Raw genomic sequence first — 15,000 nt, forward strand, 5'->3', positions numbered from 1 at the left:
TCTCTCTTTCTCTTTCTCTTTCTCTTTCTCTTTCTCTCTCTCTCTCTCTCTCTCTCTCTCTCTCTCTCTCTCTCTCTCTCTCTCTCTCTCTCTCTCTCTCTCTCTCTTGCTTGCTTTAATTCCTCCTGCCGTATTGCATGTAAAAGAATATATACACATTTCCATATACACTGAATTGTTTGTATGTATTTGGTGCTGCATAGATAAATAGAAAGAGAGAGAGAGAGAGAGAGAGAGAGAGAGAGAGAGAGAGAGAGAGAGAGAGAGAGAGAGAGAGAGATTGATAATTGAAATATGTATTGATAGATTGAATGATAAAATAGATGAAAAATATAGATGAATTGCAAGAATGTATAAATAATAGATAGATAGATAGATAGATAGATAGATAGACAGATAGACAGATAGATAGTTTCAAGCTCTAACACATTTCCTTATTTATAAAAAAAATATTTATATACCAATTCTTTTTACAGAGGTGTATGAAATTTGTAAAAGCTTGCAATATTGCTTTCCGTTAACATTTCTGTATTGATAGACAGACAGACACACAGACAGACGGATACATAGGTAGACAGACAGATAGATAGGTAGATAGATGGGTAGATTGATAGATATGTAAAAAATATATGTATAAACGCTTGTGGATTGATATATAGATAGATAAACAGATAGATAGATGAACACGTAGATGGACAGATAGACAGACAGACAGACAGACTTGCTGACCACACGTTTTAAAACATAATTAATAAACAATTAGTATAAAAGCCATTAACTTACAGACACACACACACACACACACACACACACACACACACACACACACACACACACACGATCTATTAATATTTACATGGCAAAAAAAAAAATACTGTGCATACTTACATTAAATACATACATACATACATACATACATACATCCATACATACATACATACAAATCCCATTAACACAAGTAAGGCGTTTTCAAATGCATGGCTATACATAATACATAATACTCGCATACATAGCTATGGAAGGCAAAATGAATTAGTAGTGTAAATGTTTGCTCATTTAAGTAAACACAGACAGACAACGAAAAAAAAAATAGATATGACAAAAAAAAAAAAAAAAAATGAAAGGGACAAAAAAAAAGAAGGAAGGAGGAAAGAAAGAGAAGATGAAAGCAAGGTGTAGAAGGCATTGTTGTTTATTCTGTTTATAAATTGAAAGGGAAAAAATACCGAATAGGGAAAGAAAGAAATATGCATATGAATACAGGAAGGAAAGTAAAGGTGGAAGGAAGGTATAGGTGTGAGAAAATAGTTCTTTTGCTTCTTATATTTAACTTTTGTATGTATTTGTACATTTGTGTGTTTTACGTTGATAAACAAATAGGAAACACACTTTATTGTTTTTCTTCTAATTAGCCAGAAATGGTGGAAAAAAATTAAATGAAAAAAACAGGAGAAAACACGAAGAGGAAGGTAAAAAAAAAAGCTATTACTATGATAAGGAAATAAATACTATAACAAAAGGAAATTAGGAATGTACCTCCTTGTGAGAGAGAGAGAGAGAGAGAGAGAGAGAGAGAGAGAGAGAGAGTTGTGTGTGTGTGTGTACTGAGGGTGTGGCTCTCGATGTGACGCAGCACAGTAGTACACACACACACACAGATATGATGGCTATTTTTATCCTTTACATTTTTATCATTATTATTATTATTATTATTATTATTTCTTTTTTTTTTTTATCTTTTCTCTATTTTAGTTTCCCCATTTTTTCTTTCTGTCCTATGTGTTGCCAAGTGAGCGTGTAACCTATGCTTGCTATTTCCATGCATGTTTGGCTGTTTTTCTCTTCCTTGCTTTGATATTTTTACCTGCTAATCTTTTTCCCTTTTATCTGTGTTTTTTTTTCTTTCTTTTGTATCCGCTTTGATGTCGTTTCTTAGTTTCTCTGGGGTATATTTTATTGTCCGGACATTGCTACACCAGCTTTTAGGTTATTTTTGCCAGTATTCCAGATGGTGGTGGTGGTGGTGGTGGTGGTGGTGGCGGCGGCGATGAAGATTGTGGAAGTCTGGTAGTTTAACGTTCAGACCTGATCCAGAAATATTCCAGAGTATTTATTTATTTATTTTTGTTAGGTTAGTGAGTCGGTCAGCCGGCCAGTCAGTCGGTTAGGTTAGTTAATTGGCTAGTTGGTTGTTTGGTTGGTTGGTTGGTTAGTGAGTTGGTTGGTTAGTTGGTTTGTCAGTCACTCGCTCGGTTGGTCAGTCAGTCAGTCAGTCAGTCAGTCAGTCAGTTAGTTATTTTGTAGGTATTGTATGTTTCAAGACACTTCACAATATAATTTTGGATTTTTTTACTTTTTTCTCTTTTTTTTTTTTTTGACTGGCACTTTTTTTTTTTTTTGACTGACACCTTCAGAAGGCCTTTTTTTTTCAGTAGTTCCCAGCTTTATTGCCCGAGGTCGGAGCCCCTGTTGCACGAAGAAAGGGAGCATCCTGTTAGAGGCAGGTGGCTTAGCTCACAATGGAGAGTCCCTGGTTCGAATCAGGGAAACAAATTTTAACCTTGTCCTTTTTTTGTCTCCTTGTCTAATCTACCTCTTGATTGTCTTCTCCCTTTCATGTAAGAGGGTCTCTGGCCAAGGGCAACAAAAACCTAAAAAAAAGAGGCCCATTCAAGGTGCCAGTCCTCAGAGAGTGCAGTCAAAAGGATTATCCAAAATTCGAGGAGAATTGTCTTGAAACTTCATTCTTTAAACAGTTCAAGTCAAAGGCAGGAGGAAATACAGAAGCAGCAAGTGAGTTCAAGAGTGTACCAGTAAAAGAGATCAGCGGAGAATGGACCTCATAGTTATAGTTAACATAGATTGAAATATTAAGTAAAATGTGCATTTGCTTAGACGAAATGAGAGTAAATAAATAAACAAAAGGGAACACAAAGGAAGTAAAAATATACATTTACTTAGACGAAATAAGAGTGTGACAATAAAGCCATCGGAATACAAAGGAACACAAAAGAAGAACAAGGCACATTTACTTGGATAAAATAACAGGATGAGAATGAAGTTACGGGAAAACAAAGTAAAAACAAGGTAGCATATTTACTTAGACGAAATACGAGGATGAGAATGAAGCTACACACAAAGGAAGGACAAACACTAGGCAGCCTCCTTAGCAGATCTTACGAGGCATTTCCGTGATGAACTGGGCCGTGTAAGCAAAAGTGAGTCGTACCATAATAAAGGCAAACATCTGGGATTTTCTGTTAGGCCTTCCAGTACATTAGGCCTATCGCTGGAAAGATGCAGGCCTATAGTGGTGAGAGTTACGCACGGAGGCCTGGTGGTGGTGCTGTGTTTGCCTTGTATAATAGGATTGGATTTAGTAATTAAGGAGAGTCTATTCAAACGACCAATTTGAATCTCTCTCTCTCTCTCTCTCTCTCTCTCTCTCTCTCTCTCTCTCTCTCTCTCTCTCTCTCTCTCTCTCTCTCTCTCTCTCTCTCTCTCTCTCTCTCCTTTTACCTTGATTAAAAAAAGTATAGAAAGTATTGGGTGCATGTATACCTGTGTGTGTGTGTGTGTGTGTGTGTGTGTGTGTGTGTGTGTGTGTGTGTGTGTGTGTGTGTGTGTGCTTGAGGCAGTTCACCAGCTCGCCAGTCAGTCAGTCAGTCAGTCAGTCAGTCAGTTACGTAGTTAGTCAGTCACTCAGTCGGTGAGTAATTTAGTCAGTCCCTTTGCTAGTCTGTTGGTCAGTAGGTCAGTAGGTCAGAGAGAGAGAGAGAGAGAGAGAGAGAGAGAGAGAGAGAGAGAGAGAGAGAGAGAGAGAGAGAGAGAGACTCTCTACTCGCTGAGTTTTTCGCAGAGAAGATGTCAGTCACTGATCCGGGTAGACGTCCACCTCACCTCCCTCAGGAAACAGACCACACCGTCGTCGATGTTCAGGTGACACGTGAACAGGTGGAGCGGCTGATGAGGGAAGTAGAGGAGAACAAAGCCACCGGCCCGGACGACATCAGCCCGCGGCTCCTCAAACGCTGCGCCAGTGAGCTGTCAGGTCCTCTCACCAGCGTCTTCAGGGCCTGCCTGATGGAGCACAGGTGGCCCTCTATATGGAAGGAGGCGCGAGTGGTACCAGCCCACAAGAAGAACTCAAAGCCTGAGCCCAGCAACTACAGACCCATCTCGCTGCTCTCCGTGGTGGGCAAGTTGCTGGAGCAGGTGGTGGCAGGTGTCATCTGTCATCACCTGAGTGAGCACCGCCTCCTCTCAGACAGACAGTTTGGCTTCCGGCCTGGCCGCTCAACAGCGGACCTCCTCACCCTCCTCTCCCAAGGCTGGCAGGATGCCCTGGACGAAGGTCTGGATACTCTTGTGGTGGCCCTGGACATTGCTGGGGCCTTTGATAGGGTCTGGCACGCGGGGCTTGTAAAAAGCTTTGCGCCAAGGGTATCCAGGGCAACCTCCTTGCACTGCTCGAGGACTACCTCCAGGGGAGAACCCTCCGGGTAGTCATCAATGGACAGGCATCCCAGCCGTTACCTATACAGGCCTCAGTTCCACAGGGTTCAGTGTTGGGCCCGATCCTGTGGAACATATACATCGATGACCTCCTGCGGCAAATCCCGACTCTGCTTGCATACGCATTGGACTGCAATCTCTCCCGCTCCTACTGCCGCTCCGACAGTCAGCGAGCCGTTAGAGAGCTGAATAGGCAGCTCAGGCTGGTGATAGAGTGGGGAGAGGCGTGGCAAGTCAGCTTCGCACCAGAAAAGACGCAGGCCATGGTCAGAGAGAGAGAGAGAGAGAGAGAGAGAGAGAGAGAGAGAGAGAGAGAGAGAGAGAGAGAGAGAGAGAGAGAGAGAGAGAGAGAGAGAGAGAGAGAGAATAAAAAGGAGGCATATGAGAAATTGCAAGAAAATGAAAAAAAATGTAAAAAAATATGAAGGAAATGGAAAAAGAAAAGGAAAATATCAAATGTCAAAAATTCAACTAAACAAATTTCTCTCTCTCTCTCTCTCTCTCTCTCTCTCTCTCTCTCTCTCTCTCTCTCTCTCTCTCTCTCTCTCTCTCTCTCTCTCTCTCTCTCTCTCTCTCTCTCTCTCTCTCTCTCTCTCTCTCTCTCTCTCTCTCTCTCTCTCTCTCACACTCACACTCACACTCACACTCACACTCACACTCACACTCACACTCACACTCACTCTCACACACACACACACACACACACACACACACACACACACACACACACACACACACACACACACACACACACACACACACACACACCATCCTTCCCTTCTCCTTTACATACCCTCCTCCTCCTCCTCCTCCTCCTCCTCCTATTTTTGCCAGGTGTGTCTGATTGGCATCTGACACTCAGGTACTCGTCTCTTGTGGTGCCTGGCCTCGCGTCTGTCTGTCTGTCTGTGTGTCTGTCTGTGTATCTCGTTGCATGGGTGATTGCCTGTATGGTTGGCCAGATGGGTGGCTGATTGTATGGTTGTTGTGATTCGTGTTTGGTTTTGTGGGTCCGTGGATAAGTGGATGGTTATGGATGGTTGGATGGTTGGTTCTGTGTGTGTGGATGGTTGTGTGGATTAGTGGATGGTTGTATGGTTTTATGGTTGATTGTAAGGGTGGGTGAGTGGAAGAATGGAAGAGTGGATGGTTGGATGGATATATGGAAGGTTGTGAGGATGACTGGGTGATTGAATGGATGTGTGTGTGTGTGTGTGTGTGTGTGTGTGTGTGTGTGTGTGTGTGTGTGTGTGTGTGTGTGTGTGTGTGTGTGGATGGATGGATGGATGGATGGGTGGATGCTATGTATGGTGGTGGTCAAGTGGATGGTTCAGTGGATGAGTGGATAAATGAAGTCAATTTTTTGCATTTGTTTTTATTTGTTTATTCATTTATTTATCTATTTATTTAATGATCGAGTTCATTAGTTTTTATCTGTTCGTTTGTCTGTTTGTACGTGTCAAAACATGTATCACTACACCTGTCTTCTCCGTGTGTGTGTGTGTGTGTGTGTGTGTGTGTGTGTGTGTGTGTGTGTCTGTCTTTCGATTCATCTGCATCTTATCAATAGTAACAGCTGGGACTCAAACACTCCACGTCCTCTCTTCCTCCTCTTCCCTTCTTCCTCTCCCCCTCTTCCTCTTCCCCTCCCTCTTCTCCTCTCATCATACAATCCTCCTCCCCCTCTTCTCCCTCTTCCCGTCTTCCCTCCCTTTCATTTCCTCATTACCTTTCCCCTTTCTCCCCTCTCCTCCCCTCTTCACCCCCTTCCTGTTTCATCTGTTCCCCTCCCTTCCCTTCATTTCATGCTTCCTCCCCCTTCCAATATCCGTCCCTTCTCTGCTTCCCTCCCTCTCCTAATCCCCTCTCTCTTCCCTTCCCATCCCCCTGCATTGCTCTTCTCTCCTCTTCCCACAACCCATCTCAGTTTACTCCTTTTTCCCCTTAGTTTTTCTCTCCTCTGATTTGTCTCTCTTTTCCTTCCCTTCCTCTCTCTATTTCCTTCTTTCTCTATCCCTCTTCCGCTATCATTTCATTGCTTTCCTTGTTATTTTTATGGCTTTCATTAATTTTATAGTCTCTCTCTCTCTCTCTCTCTCTCTCTCTCTCTCTCTCTCTCTCTCTCTCTCTCTCTCTCTCTCTCTCTCTCTCTCTCTCTCTCTCTCTCTCTCGCTCTTTCCCTCTCTCCGTACATTTTTTCCCTGTCCTCATCCAAATTTTCATGTCCATCCCCTCCTCTCCCCACTTCATCCCTCTTCTCCCTTGCTCTCCCTGTTCCCTTCTGCCCGCCACTTCCCTCCCTTTTTTCCTACCTCCTCGTCCTTTTTTTCCCCCCTTCCTCTCTCCCTCCATTCTTCCCTCCATCCCTTCCTCTCGTCTCAGCGAAAAATATTGTGTTGTCAGATCAGTGAAATCATGTCTTATTTTTTCACTTCAGCTCACTTGTGTCCCTCGATTCGTCATGCAGAGAGAGAGAGAGAGAGAGAGAGAGAGAGAGAGAGAGAGAGAGAGAGAGAGAGAGAGAGGCAGGCAGGCAGGCAGGCGTAGTGAGTCACTTTGATATTTAATAAAAAACTTGGACATGCGCACGTCTCTCTCTCTCTCTCTCTCTCTCTCTCTCTCTCTCTCTCTCTCTCTCTCTCTCTCTCTCTCTCTCTCTCTCTCTCTCTCGTGAAAACACTGGAATAAGCAGACAGAAAAATAAAATATACAAAACAGGACTACACTTTTTTTTATTTTTACTTCGTTCCTTCTTCATAAGAGAGAGAGAGAGAGAGAGAGAGAGAGAGAGAGAGAGAGAGAGAGAGAGAGAGAGAGAGAGAGAGAGAATGTATTAAAACGAAGAAATAATAATAAAAAAATTCTCTGCCAACGATGCATCTTGTGAATATATTAATAAATTGATAATAAATAAACAAATAAAACAACAATAAATAGAAAAAAATACATCAGAAAAATAAATGAATAGATAAATGAATAAGTAAATAAAGATAAAATAAACCACTTTTTTTTTTTTAAGAATCTCTCACTCCACTTTCCGTTTTTTGTCACATTCCGGTAACTCGGCTCCTCGTCACCGAAAGGACCAATCAGCAGCCAGTGACCGTAAGCAAGATTTTTTTGAGATGAGATAGTGAGATAGTGTCTGACATGGAGGCGTACATCCCTCACTCTTTTTCTCGTCCTAAACCTTCTAAACCTTGGTTTAACACAGCTTGTTCTCGTGCTATACATGATAGAGAGGTGGCCCACAAAAGGTACTTAAGCCTTCCATCACAAGAATCTCATGCACTTTATATTTCTGCCCGGAACCATGCCAAGTCTGTTCTCCAACTAGCCAAAAACTCCTTCATTAACAGAAAATGTCAAAACCTTTCAAAATCTAACTCCCCTCGTGATTTCTCGCATCTAGCCAAAAATATCTCCAATAACTTTGCTTCTTCATTTTTCCCTCCTCTATTTCAACCAGATGGCACCACTGCTATCACATCTATTTCTAAAGCTGAACTCTTTGCTCAAACCTTTGCTAAAAACTCTACCTTGGACGATTCCGGGCTTGTTCCTCCCTCTCCTCCACCCTCTGACTACTTCATGCCTTCTATTAAAATTCTTCACAATGATGTTTTCCATGCCCTCGCTGGCCTAAACCCTCGGAAGGCTTATGGACCTGATGGGGTCCCTCCTATTGTTCTCCGAAACTGTGCCTCCGTGCTTGCACCTTGCCTAGTCAAACTCTTTCAGCTCTGTCTGTCAACATCTACCTTTCCTTCTTGCTGGAAGTTTGCCTACATTCAACCTGTTCCTAAAAAGGGTGACCGTTCTAATCCCTCAAACTACCGTCCTATTGCTTTAATTTCCTGCCTATCTAAAGTTTTTGAATCAATCCTCAACAGGAAGATTCTTAAACATCTATCACTTTACAACCTTCTATCTGATCGCCAGTATGGGTTCCGTCAAGGCCGCTCTACTGGTGATCTTCTGGCTTTCCTTACTGAGTCTTGGTCATCCTCTTTTAGAGATTTTGGTGAAACTTTTGCTGTTGCCTTGGACATATCAAAAGCTTTTGATAGAGTCTGGCACAAAGCTTTGATTTCCAAACTATCCTCCTACGGTTTCTATCCTTCTCTCTGTAACTTCATCTCAAGTTTCCTTTCTGACCGTTCTATTGCTGCTGTGGTAGACGGTCACTGTTCTTCTCCTAAATCTATTAACAGTGGTGTTCCTCAGGGTTCTGTCCTGTCACCCACTCTCTTCTTATTATTCATTAATGATCTTCTAAACCAAACTTCTTGTCCTATCCACTCCTACGCTGATGATACCACCCTGCACTTTTCCACGTCTTTTCATAGACGTCCAACCCTTTAGGAGGTAAACATATCACGCAGGGAAGCCACAGAACGCCTGACTTCTGATCTTTCTAAAATTTCTGATTGGGGCAGAGCAAACTTGGTATTGTTCAATGCCTCAAAAACTCAATTCCTCCATCTATCAACTCGACACAATCTTCCAGACAACTATCCCCTCTTCTTCAATGACACTCAACTGTCCCCCTCTTCTACACTGAACATCCTCGGTCTGTCCTTTACTTATAATCTGAACTGGAAACTTCACATCTCATCTCTAGCTAAAACAGCTTCTATGAAGTTAGGTGTTCTGAGACGTCTCCGCCAGTTTTTCTCACCCCCCAGCTGCTAACTTTGTATAAGGGCCTTATCCGTCCATGTATGGAGTATGCTTCACATATCTGGGGGGTTCCACTCATACTGCTCTTCTAGACAGGGTGGAATCAAAAGCTTTTCGTCTCATCAACTCCTCTCCTCTAACTGACTGTCTTCAGCCTCTCTCTCACCGCCGCAATGTTGCATATCTAGCTGTCTTTTACCGCTATTTTCATGCTAACTGCTCTCCTGATCTTGCTAACTGCATGCCTCCCCTCCTTCCGCGGCCTCGCTGCACAAGACTTTCTTCTTTCTCTCATCCCTATTCTGTCCACCTCTCTAACGCAAGAGTTAACCAGTATTCTCAATCATTCATCCCTTTCTCTGGTAAACTCTGGAACTCCCTGCCTGCTTCTGTATTTCCACCTTCCTATGACTTGAATTCCTTCAAGAGGGAGGTTTCAAGACACTTATCCACCAATTTTTGACCACTGCTTTGACCCTTTTATGGGGACTGGCATTTCAGTGGGCATTTTTTTTATTAGATTTTTGTTGCCCTTGGCCAGTGTCACTCATACATAAAAAAAAAAAAAAAAAAAAAACACACGAACATACCTCACCATATATACTCTCATCCACTACCCCCACCACCACTACCACCACCACCACCACCACCACCCTGCTATTATAATCACTGCCAAATATACGCCAGCATCATTATCTAACTGATTACCGCTTGAAAGGAGCAGCGCTTCGAGTGTCGAGTGCAGATTGGCTTAGCTCCGGCACGCGAGGTCACGAAGGGAGGGAGGTGTGAGGAGAGAAGGGCTAGGTGGGTGTTTTGCTGGTGGTGGTGGTGGTGGTGGTGTTTTGTTTGTTGTTATTGTTATTGTTGTTGTTGTTTTTGTTTTTCTTATTCTTCTTTTCGTCTTGTTTTTGCTTTTCTTTGTTTTTTTATCTCCTATTTCTTTTCTTCTCCTTTTTCTTCTTGTTCTGTCTTGTTCCTCTTCTACTTTTTCAATTTCTCTGTTCTTTCCATTCTCCTCCTCCAATCTTCTTATTTTAGCTCTAGTTCTTCTTGTTGTTGTTGTTCCTCCTCCTCCTCACCACCACCACCACCACCACCACCACCACCACCCTATCCTCTCCCTATCCTACAAACCTCCCCCCTTCCCCTCAACCCCGCCATCACCATCAACACCACCGCCACCAACACCATCAACGTGATTGTTTCGTGTTAGTAAGGATGAGACACACCTGTCCCCTCTTCGACAGGTAGATCCAGGTATGAAGACTCGCATTTATGGAAAGAGGGGAAGGTTTGGCTGTGTTCCTGTGGTCTCCCTCTTGACCCACATTCTGAAACCCTTTGCTTTCTCACCAAGACTATTTTCAAAGTCGACAGAGATGATTAACCGGGTTTTAAAAGAGTTTCTACTGTTAATATTGTAGAAATCTTGTTAATCTGTCACTAAAACTATAAAAACACCATTAAAAACGCTTTGCTCTCCCACCACGACTATTTTCAAAGGCCACAGAGGTGTTTAGCTGCGTTCTTAAAAGTGTTTCTGCCGTTAATAATGTGCAAATCTTGGTAATCTGTCACTAGAAGCGTAAAAACACCATTAAAAACCCGTTTAGCTTCAACGATATACTTTTGAAAACATTGGAGTTGCTGCGCATGTGTTTCAGAATATGGTTTCTCATCGTGAGTGTGTCTTCTGCTTCCTTTTACTTGGTGCTTCTCTCGCAACTCAGAGTAAATATACGAGTGAAAAAGTAAAGGAGGAGAAAGAAAGAAAGTTAGAATGATGAAATGAACAAGGAAAGGCGGAAGAAATGAACGAGAAGGAATACAAGCGTGAAAGTAATTTTTGCTTTTCTTTCCTTCTTCTTTCGTCTTCTTCTTTTTTTTTTCTTGTTTGTTATTGTTATCGTGATATCTAGGAAATGTTTGGGTACACTTCCCCCCTCTCTCTCTCTCTCTCTCTCTCTCTCTCTCTCTCTCTCTCTCTCTCTCTCTCTCTCTCTCTCTCTCTCTCTCTTACAGGTATGAAGAGAAAAGAAGCGAAAAATGTTACTGATGGAAAAAAATATATATTTTATCGTGGATGTGAAAATCTCTCTCTCTCTCTCTCTCTCTCTCTCTCTCTCTCTCTCTCTCTCTCTCTCTCTCTCTTACAGGTATGAAGAGAAAAGAAGCGAAAAATGTTACTGATGGAAAAAAATATATATTTTATCGTGGATGTGAAAATCTCTCTCTCTCTCTCTCTCTCTCTCTCTCTCTCTCTCTCTCTCTCTCTCTCTCTCTCTCTCTCTCTCTCTCTCTCTCTCTCTCTCATGTTCACTCATTCTTTTCCGCTATTATTTGTTTTGTTTTCAGAAATATCACCACCACCACCACCACCACCACCACCACCACCACCACCACTACAAGACTACCACTGCTGCTGGTGATAAAATGACAGTCACCTACACCACCAAGGTTTCCAACACTAGTTTCTGCGGATTTTCCAAGCTTCTATTCAGGTGAGTGAGTATGCAAGAGAGAGAGAGAGAGAGAGAGAGAGAGAGAGAGAGAGAGAGAGAGAAAGAAAAATTTTGCTATCCTTCCTTCATTTCGGGAAATAGATAGATGTAGATAACTCTCTCTCTCTCTCTCTCTCTCTCTCTCTCTCTCTCTCTCTCTCTCTCTCTCTCTCTCTCTCTCTCTCTCTCTCTCTCTCACTTCAGTCAGTCAGTCAAAGAGTCAGTCAGTCACTCTCAGCCAGCAACTCAGTCACTTATTCTCTCTCTCAGTCAATCAGTCAGCGAGTCTGTCAGTCATTCAGTCGCTTGGCTAGTTAGTCTCTCTGTCAGTCAGTCAGTCAGTGTGTCAGTCTCTGTCAGTCAGTCGGTGGGTGAGTCAGTGAGCCAGGCGGTAGAGTCACCATCCTGCTTCAGCACACTTTGCCAAAACCGCTCCGAGTGAACATTTTTATTTGTGTCAAAATCAAGAAAGGAAAACGATGGGTTTGTCAGGAAGCTCACTAAAGGTGGCGGCTCGCCTTCACGTCGTCGGCCAGTGTGGCGGTGTTGACCGCCTTACACTTAGCCGCCCACGCCGTAGAGGAGGCCAGCGCCTGCTGGCCTCTTTCAGCTTCCCCAGCGCGGGAGGCGGGGCGGGCCACCATTGGTCCGCCCGAGAAACGGCGATGAACGTCAGCAAGCTGGCTAAAAGGGAGGGCAAGACACCCGTCAGGTTGGACTTCCTGGCGGGGGAATCTCTCGTGGCCCGCCGAGAGATCCCATTAGCAGAACTGCTTGCGGGACTAAGGGCCAACAGTGTGGGGCGCCGCGCTGTTGCCTTCCTCGCCCTCGAGGGAGGCCAGGCCGCGCTGGCAGGCGACGCCGATGACGACCATGGCCATACCCACGTAGCAGTTTTCTTTAATGAAAGGCGCGTGGATGACACAGGCGTGGTTGAGAACGCACCTGAAGAACCAGAGAGCAGTCCATTCCAAGAACAGCCCAACCTGTCACAACAGGTTATTGACACAAGTCCCAGCCTGCCACAGCAGGCAAGTGACACAACTCCCAGCCTGCCACAGCAGGCTGGCGACAACAAGGGCCAGACCCATGAGGCCCATGAAGCTGGCGATACAGAGGCCAGCTGTGACCTGGGTGATGGCCAACGGTGGACCCCTGCCCCGAGCCACACGAAGCCCAGCCTTCCACTAAAGTTTGGCGACAATAAGGGGCATACTCATCAGCCCCATCAGGCTGGCGATGATGAAGCCAGCCTGACCCAGGAGGTCACGCACCGTGACCTGGCAGATGGCCAGAGGTGGACTCCTACCCCGAGCCACACAAAGTCCAGCCTTCCACAAAAGGCTGGCGAAAAAACGGGGCATACTCATCAACCCCATAAAACTGGCGACGATGAAGCCAGCCTGGCCAAGAAGGTCACGCACCGTGACCTGGGGGATGGCCAAAGGCGGACCCCTGCCCCACGCCAGCTCCGTCAAAGGAGGGGAAAGCCCCGCGGGACGTCCTCTGAGGGTGGACGGGAGCGCGATTTCTCCCAGCGCTCCATCACGTCCCCCGCGAAGCAGGGGAAGGCGCCCCAGCGGCCTGGTAGGGGAGGGGGCCGGTGGAGCGTGTGTGGCTCCTGCCTCTTGGACAACGTTCTCATGTGTGCGCAGGCCATGGCATTAACTTTACTCACGTACCACGTGTCTCTCGAGTGGTTCTGAGCCTGCTGCCCATGAGCACCACTATGGCACCGCACCACCCGCCGCCCACCGCCACTCCACACCACACCCACCGACCACCACTGATGGGGTCACCACACACCACTCCATAGTTCACCAACAGTGACCACCACTCATGGGGTCACCACACACCACACCACACCACACCACACAGTCACCGCCACACAGGCCACCACTCATGGGGCCTCATGGCTGGTGACTCACTCATAGTCTCATCACAGTTTCGTGTTTCTTCTATCGTATCTCTCAACAATCTCACTTTAACTAGTATTCTGAAACGCTTTGCACTCAACAGTGTTTCTCCTGATAATAATGTAGAAAAGTTGTTAATCTGTCACTAGAACCATAGAAACAGACTGGAAAAACCGTGTCGCTGCAACTAGAGCCTTTTGAATGTAGTGCAGGTGAGGCTCGTCTTGTGCGATTTTGTGCGACTTGTTTTTCTGTCTGTCCACATGTACTGTACCTCTGCACACACACACACACACACACACACACACACACACACACACACACACAGTGTAGTGATAAGCACACTCGGCTCACAACCAAGAAGGTCCGGATTCGAGTCCCGAGCGCGGCGAGGCAATTGGGCGTGCCTCTTAATGTGTAGCCCCTCGTTCGCTTAGCACGCTGTCCCGGTGTGTTCGTTCGCTTAGCACGCTGTCCCGGTGTGTGGTGTGTGAGTGGTCTCAGTCCTACCCAAAGATCGGTCACAATGAGCTCTGAGCTCTTTCCGTCGGGTAACGGCTGGCTGGGTGATCACCAGACGACCGTAGGTGAATAACACAAACACGCACTGACGCACCTACGCATATGTAGGATACTTTTCACGAGAGAGAGAGAGAGAGAGAGAGAGAGAGAGAGAGAGAGAGAGAGAGAGAGAGAGAGAGAGAGAGAGAGACTTACATTTCCCCTTTATTCACCTCTCAGTTCTACCTTATCTTCAGTTCATTCACGTCCATGTTAATCTATTGACATGTTTGCTTTTCTCTGTCACAGATGGCGCGGCAGTGTGTTCAAGCTGCTCGCCGCTGACCTCATTGTTTACTTCCTGCTTTATTTCTCCGTGGCCGCCATCTACAGATTCGCCTTGCGGGAGAACGAGAAGAGGTAATACACACACACACACACACACACACACACACACAAACCCTCCACCTTCACTAATCCTTAAACATAAACAAAACAGTAAAAGTAAACAAATAAATAAATAAACAAATCAAGAAAGAAAAACTCAAGTCAAATCAACCAAAAAAACACACACACACACACACACACACACACACACACGCACACAACATACCCACCACCACCATCACCACCACCACCACCACTTCCTCTAATTCCCACAGAGTGTTTGAGAAGATCGCCATAACGTGTGAATACTTCCGCAACGTGTTCCCTATCTCTTTCGTGCTGGGTTTCTACGTGACAATCGTGGTGCAGCGGTGGTGGGAGCAGTACATGCTGATCCCCTGGCCCGACACCGTGTGCATCATGGCCTCCACTTACATAGAGGGCCAGGTGAGGCGTAGCAAGAGAGAGAGAGGGAGGGAGAGAGAGCCCCGTAT

The 15,000-nt window shown here is 45.1% G+C and overlaps 1 protein-coding gene across 5 annotated transcripts in view; it reads left to right on the forward strand.

Moving 5' to 3' along the window:
- Positions 1 to 15,000, forward strand: part of LOC135097881 (bestrophin-2-like) — a 147,159-nt gene that overhangs the window by 95,462 nt on the left and 36,697 nt on the right. For 4 of the 5 annotated variants that reach the window (XM_063999987.1, XM_063999988.1, XM_063999986.1 and 1 more), the window contains 3 exons: positions 11,557 to 11,702; positions 14,429 to 14,539; positions 14,782 to 14,953. The exons of the other annotated variant lie outside the window; for it this stretch is intronic. In XM_063999987.1, the coding sequence (XP_063856057.1) occupies positions 11,635 to 11,702; positions 14,429 to 14,539; positions 14,782 to 14,953 (351 nt within the window). In that variant the 5' untranslated portion in view covers positions 11,557 to 11,634. The remainder of the gene's footprint in view (positions 1 to 11,556; positions 11,703 to 14,428; positions 14,540 to 14,781; positions 14,954 to 15,000) is intronic. 5 annotated transcript variants of the gene reach the window in all.

Source organism: Scylla paramamosain, unplaced genomic scaffold, assembly GCF_035594125.1.
Source record: "Scylla paramamosain isolate STU-SP2022 unplaced genomic scaffold, ASM3559412v1 Contig35, whole genome shotgun sequence".
NCBI lineage: Eukaryota > Metazoa > Arthropoda > Malacostraca > Decapoda > Portunidae > Scylla > Scylla paramamosain.